This window comes from Bradysia coprophila (assembly GCF_014529535.1).
Source record: "Bradysia coprophila strain Holo2 chromosome IV unlocalized genomic scaffold, BU_Bcop_v1 contig_106, whole genome shotgun sequence".
NCBI classification, from domain to species: Eukaryota; Metazoa; Arthropoda; class Insecta; order Diptera; family Sciaridae; genus Bradysia; species Bradysia coprophila.
Genome location: NW_023503372.1, coordinates 847541 through 857752, shown reverse-complemented (window position 1 = coordinate 857752; position 10212 = coordinate 847541). Strand labels below are relative to the sequence as shown.

The window sequence follows — 10212 nt, the reverse complement described above, 5'->3', positions numbered from 1 at the left end:
TCCATCAGTCATCGAACTCTCGATGTACGTTTTTCCTATCGATGGAATCCAATTGCAATTGCCTGGACTGAATAATTCTTTTAGAAGACACGTCATATAAATGTCCTTAAATCAGCCGTCCTTTAACCATTATTACAGTCGACGTCTGTGAAAGTGAGACATGAAGTGCATACAGCTGGTGTGGCGATAAAACTGTATGAATATATACATGAATGGTTTTGTTTGTAGGTGGAAAAACTGTTAAGTAAATTCATGCCGACAACTGTTTGATTCAAAACATCACATCGATATTACTAATGCATGTATGGCAATTAACATCGTTTATGTTTCTTGTCTCTGTCGATAAAAGGTTAACGATTCGCTAAAAACAGCATGAAGCATCTTTTATCCAAATTATTTATTTAAATTGAATCCTCAGATATTAACCATATTTTCCCCCTAGACTGAAAAGATCTTAAAATTACATTTAAACGCGTTGAATAAAAAGAGAGTGAAAGGTGAGGCGGATCAATTGAGAATTATTGAAAGTCTTGGATCAGAATCAGAAACCGTATAGACTTCCTAATTCTCTTTTACCGTAGCACTACTCATCTTAATCGACGCATAACTACTTACATGACATTCCTAACAATGATGCCTTTTCTTCGAACCACACAACAACAACTAATCAAAGGCCTTAGTAGAATTTTCGCAAAAGAAAAGCAAATAAAAATAAATTTATTTATAAGCAATTTAGATCGTTAGAAATTTTATCGTAGGTAAACTCTTAGATTTTTCAACTTATATTCTATTCGTATTATACTATTATTCGCCTCATACATACATCATTATAGATATGATGAAGGCGTAGAAGTTAGTTGGATAAATAAAATGAAATGCTGAAAATGAAGACACTGAATTTTCTTACCATAAAAATTGGAGTCCGCTTGTTTAGGAATTTAATTGAAAATTGTGAGAAGACACGATGCCATTGAATCGACTTCAGTTAAATATGTGGAGTGGTTGTATAAAATTAATCAGCTTGGAGACTTGAACAACCGCACCATTTGGTGCATCAGAATCCACGGCACCCACGGATGCAGAGAGAGTGGTAGAGAACTGGTTTGGGTTGCAGTCGGCAGTGATTTAAAATTAAAATTGGTTCCTTGGATTCTTATTTTCAGAAAGCCATGAAGTGTCATGTCTGCCGAAGTAAGGAATTTTAGAAAAGATATCTGTGCGAGTACTGTTGAATCAGGTGCAATCTTTGAACAGTATTGAGTGCTCACAAAGATCATTTTCCAAAAATCCTTTTTTGTAGTTCTTACTATAAGACATGGTCCTCAATCTGCAGGACTTAGGACATTAGGTCAGTTTTATTTAAACGTCAAGCGCATCACAATCTGTTTTTTTCTTTTATGTGAAGCATAGCGTCACCTAAGTGAATGATAAAAAAATCTCTTACTTCATTTGTTTAACCGTACATTCTGCTACTGAAGACCGGAGCTCATCGCTTATTTTCGTCGTTTCTGTCGATAGAAAATGACTAGTCGCTTCATTCAATCGACAAATCACTTTTAAAAGCACAATAATGACTCTGATTATAATCTTAAGAGTGATATCGCGAAATCGAGCAATCGGCTAGCCATGTCATCCGGATTTTTGACGAGTTAATTTGGTTTTCTTGGTACAGCACACTGTTCCATAATGTAGACCAGGGTCCTAGGAGAATTTATCACACGCATCCAACCAACCACAATCTCGGCTGCTTCATAAAAGTCAACAAATTTCGCATTTTATGTAAGAAGTACAGTCTGGAAAATTATCATTGGAAAGCTGAGGTACCAGGCAACTCTGTAAATTAAATTTAAGGTGAAAAAAATGAAAGTGGTCGACAAACTGGTCGAAATTTCTTTGGAGTAATAGGTGACATTTTAGAAATTGTCCTATCTCTTATTGCCAGTAGTCCCTCCAGCACAAGTTTTTATATTTTTAGGAAGTACCGAGCCTAAGCCTTCTAATGGAACCCTAAACCATTAGGTTTGCTGATGCGCGCACCCGTTAGTAGTCAGAGAAAATTTTTCTCAATACAGTCACTGAAGCCAGTACAGCCCGACGTATTTGGTAGCTTATTTGATCGGTCTAGTCTAGCACTACAATCCCCTAAAATTTGAACAAATTCGACTCTTTATTACCCGAGATAATCTGTGTGAAAAAATTTCCACCTGAAAACCACCGATTTTTCAAAGAGCTCTACCACGAAAACGACAATTCCGAGAGAGGCGAGATATACCTCGTTGAACTCGTAATGAAGCAAGGATTCGATGGGTACCATACTCGACAAAAATCCAGATACGTTGAATTTGTCCTCCATACAAATTGTTCAAAGATTTCGCGATATCACTCTTAAAATTTACGCGCCTCCATACTATACGTTCCCAGTCAACAAAAATGTTACCGATTATCAATACGGCCAACATAACCACACCAAAATTGCATTGACGTATGGGAGTAAGGTATGGAAAATGTGTACAGTGGGTAAATAAATAGAATCAGCTGCTTGATTTGCACGCACGCATAGCATTCCGGGAATAAATTACTAATTTAGAGTCAGACCACATCGAAAATTTCTGTTTCGAAGTGACAGTTTTGACATTGACATTTCTGACGTTCTCATTTTTGACATCTGTAAAATTTCGCTCATAACCTCAACTGAAAGCGTGTAGTGTTGAACACAAAATTTGTTTCAATTGAATTCGCTAAATATTACGGTGTTTTATAAAAATTTGAGTTGTTTGTGAGTGATAAATTAAGTTTGAAAAAACAAATAAAATCAATGTGAACACTTCTACTAATAAAAAATACCCGATATGTCTGCTGCAATGGTAAGAGTGACCCTTTGTTTACAGTCCCGGAAGACGATGTTTTTTAGTTTTGTTGTGCATTTTAGATAACAAATGAGAATATTGCGAGTTTGGCAGTTGTTGTAGTTGGCGTATGTGCAATCGAAGAAGCGAACAAGAGAAAAAGGAGATGGTGGGAGAGGCCACATTTGGGTGTGAATCAGCGTTCCGTTTATGGCCAGTACGAACTTCTACAACAAATGCGAATATCGGACGAGGAAAGCTTCGCATCAATTTTACGATTCCGACCTGATTCGTTTGACAAACTCCTCACACTCGTTGGTCCATTAATAACACATTACTCAAACCGAGAACCAATCAATCCATCAACTCGCCTGGCAGTGACACTTAGGTTTGTAAAGAGGAAACGTAAATCTTATACAAATTATTTATAACATTTACAACTAGATATCTGGCGACTGGAGAGTCATTTAAGTCTCTATCATACACCTACCGATTGGGTAAATCAACAACTGGCGAAATTATTGCTGAGACACTGGCAGCAATATACAATGCACTGAGACCAACAATGCTCCCAGACCTTGATACGGAAAAATGGCTTAAAATTGCTGACGGCTTCAATAGTCGATGGAATGTACCGAATTGCTGTGGGCCCGTTGATGGTAAACATATCCGTATCAAGGTATACTTCTCAGTTAATTTTAAACTTCTAAAAAATTGATTGAAATTTTTTTTCGTTAGAAACCAGAACATAGCGGTTCAGAGTTTTTCAATTATAAAGGTTTCTTTTCCGTCGTAATGATGGGTGTCGCCGATCCTGGGTATAGATTTTTAGCAGTCGATGTCGGATGCCAGGGTCGCAATAACGATGCTGTTGTTCTGAACAATTCGAAATTTGGACAAAAATTGTTAAACGGGACTTTGAATCTTCCTGGCGAAAGGGAGATTAAGCATGGACCCAAAATCCCGCACTATTTGCTTGGCGATGAAATGTTTGGTCTTCAACCGTACTTAATGGTACCTTACCCAGGTAAAGTTGTAAACAAGCTCATCTATTTCTCTTAGGAACTTAGAAGTATGCATCAGTAAACGAGAATCAGATTTTAAGATAATGTTTTGCATATTACGCACCTATCCTTTCATAAACTCATTCCACCTGTACACCTGCACTCCTACCTGTCTTAATTAAATTATATTTTTCAGGCCGCGGCACCGGCAAGCTGACATACACCCAAAAAACGTTCAACTACCGACATTCTCGTGCTAGGAGAATAATCGAGTGCACTTTTGGCATATTCACTCAAGTGTTCGGTATTTTCTTAACATCAATCAATGCACCTCCCGAAACCGTTGACTTGATTGTGATGGCTGCTGTATGCCTTCACAATTTCCGAATATCAGAAAATGAATCAGGTGATTTACAAGAAAATGGTTTTTATGATGGGGGAATGCGATCAGGTATGGAATCAGTGTTTGAAGCACCAGGTCCGAACGCTCCTATTCCAAGGTCACCGCAAGCCATCAGAGATGAGTTAGCAAGTTATTTCCAGGATCAAGGAACTACACCACCATTCGATAACACTGACTCTTTGACTCGAGCTCGAAGCATCAGAGATGAGCTAGCTGAATACTTCACGACTGGCGGAAGAGTTCATTGGCAGGACCAGTTTATTCATTGATTTGCGAAAGATTTCCGTTTTTATTGAAACTGTGATGTATTGAAGTGTTCGTAAAATTTTTTATTAAAAGTTAAGAAACGAAAAAGTAAATTTCAAATTGATTGAAGTACAAGGATAGACTCTCCGTATAAAAAGTTATAAATTCAACATTCATATTCCTTCCGTTCTTGAGTTTACCAAAAAAAAAAAAATTTCAAATTCTGTCGCAAAAAATAATTACAAATTCAATCTTCACATTCCTCCCCTTCATGACTTTGCAATAGTCGGTTCAATTTCATATAAACATCCTCTTTGAATTTCAACTTCTCTAAGTTGCTCAATTTTCTTAAATCAGGTAAAATGGTTAACAAAAAAGCTTGATCTGGGTCACCCTCGATTTGTGACGCAAGAGAAGTTGTTGCTGAAGCTGCTGGTACGTCAGATGCATTTTGAAACTTTGCTAAGATATTATTAGCATTTTCAAGGAATGGTGCAATCGACGAATCGTCCTTTTTGGATTTTTTAGATTTTGGAGGTTCTAATTTGAAACCTTCAGGCGATGTAGACGAAATTTGTTTTCTTTTTGCATTTAGACTGTCCAGCTGCGTCAACAATGCGTAATGCTTAGGCATTTTTGGTATTCGATTGGATCCGGAACCACTGGGAACGATCGTTTTGTTAGAATATTCCAAATACAGAGCATAGTAATGCTTCCAAGTGTTTTGTATATGTTTCCAATCCAATTGTAAACCCATGTGCTCGTCGATATGGTCGGATATAGCTTGGAACATTTGTGCCACCAAATCAGGACTTCTATACTTTAAGTCCAATTTATAATTATACAGCTGAGGACGTGCCAGCACTTCTTCCAACACAAGATGCTCCACGTCGTATACCAAGTCTTCGTCGTCCAAGACATCCTTCACTTGCAACAAATTGTGCGCCTTTCGTTTCGTTTGAGCTAAAACAATAAATTTTTCAAATACAAAATTTCACACAATTGAATAGTTCATTACTTGGAGGTTTGTCGGTAATTTGTAATTTTGTCTGAGATTTGCGAACTGTAAGGGATAGTAATAGAAAATATCGCTTTATTAGTTGTACAAATATAGAAATCAATCGGGTAACGAAATATAAAACTGAATGGCAATATTTGAAAAATTAAATTCCCCAAACCGACAATGGAAAAAAAAGATGGAGAAAATGTTCGAGCTCGATTTATAAAAAACCTTAAATTGTTCAACACTGAAAAATGAATAAAAAAAATTTAGATTGTGAACACCACATCCGAAAGTGTCTTCAATTAATTAACGTACGAATTCCAACTACTTTATATCAACCGAAATTCAGTTGTTTGATTTTGGTATTTTTTTTAATAGCAGGATCGGGTTCGTGAGGTCAAAACAGCATCTCTGATTACGTGAGGTGTCACAGTCACATTCTTTAGTAAGCAAAACAATTCACTAATTTCTTACCAGGCTGCAGAGGAACATTTTTCATTGAGTTCTCCTTTGCGCTGCTTTTTATCTTATTACGCTTCCATTCAGCCAATTTGATTTTGGCTTCTATTGCTCCAGAGTCGTATGGCATATTATCTTCAGTTTGTTGAACCTAAAATATTAAAAAGTTTCTATTGGATACAATACAATTGTGTATATCTTCAACTGACCTGAGGATTATCATCGTGAACGTAATTGTCGACTTCTTCTGGGGCTACATCGTCAGTACTTTTTTGAACTTGTGGTTTTGAGACTGTGTTTTGATTCGTTTGAGGCGGTGGGTTTAGTGTCTTAAAGAGAAAAATACATAAATGAAGAAGCGAATAAATTGTTGTTCCATTATTGTGATCATTCAAATATTCCGTTAACTAACCTGCTCAATGTATGAATTTGTGCAATCTGTGTCTGTATAGGTAATGCATCGAAGGAATGCAGTATCTAAGACCACGACTAATGAATGAAACAGTAAAATGGATACCTTAATCTCTTCATCAGTTAAGGGTTCCAAACCCTTTTTCTTTAGTAACTCCAAATGTTCGAGGAGTATTTTGGGTCCATCTACAAAAATATTTTGTTATCGTTTCTGGCATTAACTAACAAACAATAAGCACTCACTTTTACTGCGAACAATGTCGTCATTTTCTTGGCATTTTGTTATTGCGAAACTGTACAGCCTTCGTCCAGGGCTGTAAAGGGTCACTCTTACCATTGCAGCAGACATATCGGGTATTTTTTATCACTCACAAACAAATCAATTTTTATAAAACACCGTAATATTTAGCGAATTCAATTGAAACAAATTTTGTGTTCAACACTACACGCTTTCAGTTGAGGTTATGAGCGAAATTTTACAGATGTCAAAAATGAGAACGTCAGAAATGTCAATGTCAAAACTGTCACTTCGAAACAGAAATTTTCGATGTGGTCTGACTCTTAGTTCGCTATATAGTCAATAGCGCTTATTATATTTCGCGTGTGGACTATTGTCTTTTTGTGTGTATAGTCGTCATACTTCAAACAGTGTTATCGCTGTAGTGACACACGATTCACCTTCAAGGGTGTGGACAAAAAATTTCATACGATTCATAGAAAATCGGATAAAAATGACGGCTCCAAACTTTACGAACATCGGTTTCGGCAACATGGGTCCATCAGCCGCTGCTGCATGCACTTCACAAATAGAAATGACGCTCAGTTGTCGGAATCTGACTAATATGGATGTCATGTCAAAATCCGATCCGTTCTGCATTGTTTTCATGAAGGAATCACACCAAGATCGATATTTCGAGGTCGGTCGCACCGAACCGATAGATGACAATCTGAGTCCGGAATGGGTGAAAAAATTCATTTTGAATTACAATTTCGAGACGATCCAAAAAATTCGCTTTGAAGTGTGGGACAAAGATCCTTCCGGAACCGATTTCATTGGTGAATATGAATCGACCATGGCCGAGATTGTATCGTACAGTGGTCGTCAATTCGTCAGTAAATTAAAGGATAAAAAATCAAACATCGCCGGTCACATTGTCATTGTGACCGAAGAAGTGTCGAGCTGCAAGGAAATCATTCAAATGACATTTCGTGCCACCAATCTGCAGAAGCAATTCTTCTTCGTTCGAAATGATCCGTTCCTGGTGTTCTCCCGTTCGAATGAAGACGGCTCGTATTCGGTGGTGCTGAAAACGGAAGTCGTGAGTTCGACCCAGAATCCGCGCTGGAAGCCATTGACAATCAGAGGCAGAACCCTGTGTAACGGTGACAATGACAGAACAATCAAAATCGATTGCTTTGACAGTCGGAACGACGGTGACCATAAGCTAATCGGTACGTGTCAAACGTCTCTGCGTACGTTAAAGAAGGGAGCAGGCCGAGTCGGCGAAGACAACCAATATCTTCTTCGAAAAACTATGAACAGTAAAGAGCATACGGGTATGTTGGAGCTGATGAATATTGTTGTAACTGAGGAGATTTCGTTTTTGGATTACATTCGCGGAGGAACACAGATGCATTTTGCCGTTGCTATTGATTTTACTGCCTCGAATGGATCTCCGGGGGATCCGCGATCACTGCATTTCATGAGCAATGTCCCCAACAGCTACGAGATTGCGTTGAGGAGTGTCGGTGAAATCATACAGAGCTATGACACGTCGCAGATGTATCCGGCTTTTGGTGAGTTGGTGTCGTTATTCGTTGCGATTTTCTGTTACAAATTCCGGTTCCATTCATTGATTTCGTTGCAAAGTCTGATGTCACTTCCAAATCGATAAACTTCTCATTGTCTCCATCGTTTATTTCGTCTAGGTTTCGGAGCCAAACTACCACCAACGGGAAATGTGTCACACCAATTCCCATTGAACGGCAAACCATCCAATCCGTTCTGCACCAGCATCCAAGAAATTTTGGCCCATTACCGTACCACACTGACCAAAGTGCAACTCTACGGACCAACCAACTTCTCACCGGTGATTCTCAACACCATCGAAATATCAAAACAATACCAGGACGGCAAGCATTACTTCGTGCTGCTCATCATCACCGACGGCATAATATCCGACATGCATCCGACCATCCGTGCAATCATAAACGCATCCAAGCTACCGATTTCGATCATCATCGTTGGTGTGGGAAGCGCCGACTTTGGTGCAATGGACGAATTGGATGCTGATGACAAGCGATTGAATTTGGACGGTCAATTTGCCGACCGAGACATTGTGCAGTTTGTGCCGTTGAATCGTTTTCTGGTCGAAACGGGGTCGTTTGTAAAATCTCAGGCGGATTTGGCGAGAGCAGTGCTGGCTGAAATTCCAGACCAAATGGTTGGTTACATGAAATCGAAAGGATTTAAACCGCAGCCGACTGCAGGTCCAACAGGTGTGCCATCTGCACCGATAAGTTAATTTAAACGTTTAGTGGTTGGTGTTGATGTTTTTCTTTAGTTTAACAAGTATCAGGGATGACACAGGGGCTAATATTGGGGGATGAATTGCCTAAATTCCAGAAAATTCTCTAAAATTCCCACAACAACAAAAATTCAGAGGAATTGAGAGAATTTTTAGCGAATTCGTTCTCAAATATTGGTCACTGGATGACTGTGTTCTTAAGTGTTTGATATTTACTATAACGCTAACGTGCAAATTTATATATTTTTTTACAAAAAAGCCTTTTGGGCCACTTGCTCTAAAAGCTTCTATTTTTCATATAAAGTTTTCTCTATTACAAAAAACAAAAATTCTTAAAATATTCGTTACAAACGATGTCCAAGCCTTATTGAACTTACAAAATTTATGGAAATTTTACGTCTGATTGGTCTGATAAAAAACCGTAAATGGATAAGTGCATAGAAAAATGTACATTGACGTGGACAAGTGATATATATTAAACCAAATAAAATTCGGGTTCCGACTGGCTATCATCAACCAACGGGTCACATTTTTTCGGAGTTTATAGAATTTTGTTCCGAATTTTTCGGATTTTTTCGGAGTTCTTCAGATTCTTTCGGAATTAGTATAATGTTTTCTTCGAATTCTTAGGACTTTTCAGAATTCTCGGAATTCGATTAATTTTTCGGAACTTTTTCGGGATTTATTGCAACTTTCAGATTCTTTCGGAATTTTTTCCGCGAAGTTCTTTTTCGTGGACTCTTTCAGAATTTGTCGGAATTTTCAGAAATTTTTCAGAATTATAATTCCCAAAAAAAGAGACCTACCTCATCGCCTAGAATAGCCAGTCTGCGCCTGTCTCATCGGACGTTAAATATAGACAATACAAATGAAACTTAACAATGAATTGAATTTGATGGCATTTAATTGCAACTAACAGTACAATGTTTATAGCTTTTTTTGGCTTAGCTTTTTTTTATAATTATTTTCGGAACCAAATAAATTTGTTTATTCTACCAAAATGTATCGTATGCTTTGACGAGAATTCTATTCAACCGTTTTAACCGAGCCGTTCAACATTTGTCTTTATTAAATTTACTTTAAAGACATACCAAGACAGACGGACGTTTCAAACTGAGTCGAAAATATAATTGGCTTTGTTTATGTTAAATTGTAGTTTGTGGTACAAAATGTAAAATAAACAGAGTGAAATTATGTAATTATTTTCGACTCATAATCAGTATGAAACGTCTTGTTGTGTTTTGATTTATCCAAACCGTGTTCCGAGACAGTTTATGTAATTTTTATGACAGAAATGAGCAAATTCCACGAA

At 37.6% G+C, this 10212-nt stretch overlaps 3 protein-coding genes across 4 annotated transcripts; 2 read left to right on the top strand and 1 right to left on the bottom strand.

The window, feature by feature from the left end:
- Positions 1–2594: 2594 nt before the first annotated feature.
- On the top strand, positions 2595–4620 carry LOC119070738 (protein ALP1-like). Its single transcript, XM_037175198.1, has 5 exons — positions 2595–2864; positions 2930–3234; positions 3291–3525; positions 3585–3873; positions 4047–4620. The coding sequence occupies exons 1-5, from the start codon at positions 2850–2852 to the stop codon at positions 4520–4522; spliced, it is 1320 nt and encodes a 439-aa protein (XP_037031093.1). The 5' UTR covers positions 2595–2849; the 3' UTR covers positions 4523–4620.
- On the bottom strand, positions 4568–6926 carry LOC119070739. 2 transcript variants are annotated; one of them, XM_037175199.1, is made up of 6 exons: positions 6616–6926; positions 6374–6558; positions 6171–6290; positions 5977–6112; positions 5518–5562; positions 4568–5462 (listed from the first exon to the last, which is right to left on the bottom strand). In XM_037175199.1, exons 1-6 carry the CDS (start codon positions 6719–6721, stop codon positions 4747–4749), a joined length of 1308 nt encoding a protein of 435 aa, XP_037031094.1. In that variant the 5' UTR covers positions 6722–6926; the 3' UTR covers positions 4568–4746. The 2 variants fall into 2 exon arrangements, with proteins under 2 accessions (XP_037031094.1, XP_037031096.1); XM_037175201.1 differs by lacking the exon at positions 5518–5562.
- A 7-nt stretch (positions 6927–6933) lies between these two features.
- Positions 6934–9340, top strand: LOC119070735 (copine-8-like). Its single transcript, XM_037175194.1, has 2 exons — positions 6934–8169; positions 8302–9340. The coding sequence occupies exons 1-2, from the start codon at positions 7104–7106 to the stop codon at positions 8895–8897; spliced, it is 1662 nt and encodes a 553-aa protein (XP_037031089.1). The 5' UTR covers positions 6934–7103; the 3' UTR covers positions 8898–9340.
- The last annotated feature ends 872 nt before the right edge of the window (positions 9341–10212 follow it).

Excerpts from the sequence above, each read along its gene's own strand:
- LOC119070738 (XM_037175198.1), top strand. Across the intron at positions 3,235-3,290 it reads CGCCTGGCAGTGACACTTAG|ATATCTGGCGACTGGAGAGT; the intron begins GTTTGTAAAGAG and ends ATTTACAACTAG. Across the intron at positions 3,526-3,584 it reads GTAAACATATCCGTATCAAG|AAACCAGAACATAGCGGTTC; the intron begins GTATACTTCTCA and ends TTTTTTCGTTAG.
- LOC119070739 (XM_037175199.1), bottom strand. The coding sequence starts at position 6,721 with ATGTCTGCTGCAATGGTAAGAGTGACCCTTTACAGCCCTGGACGAAGG. Across the intron at positions 6,559-6,615 it reads CGACATTGTTCGCAGTAAAA|ATGGACCCAAAATACTCCTC; the intron begins GTGAGTGCTTAT and ends ATATTTTTGTAG. Across the intron at positions 5,563-5,976 it reads AAATGTTCCTCTGCAGCCTG|TTCGCAAATCTCAGACAAAA; the intron begins GTAAGAAATTAG and ends TATCCCTTACAG.
- LOC119070735 (XM_037175194.1), top strand. The coding sequence starts at position 7,104 with ATGACGGCTCCAAACTTTACGAACATCGGTTTCGGCAACATGGGTCCA. Across the intron at positions 8,170-8,301 it reads GCAGATGTATCCGGCTTTTG|GTTTCGGAGCCAAACTACCA; the intron begins GTGAGTTGGTGT and ends TATTTCGTCTAG.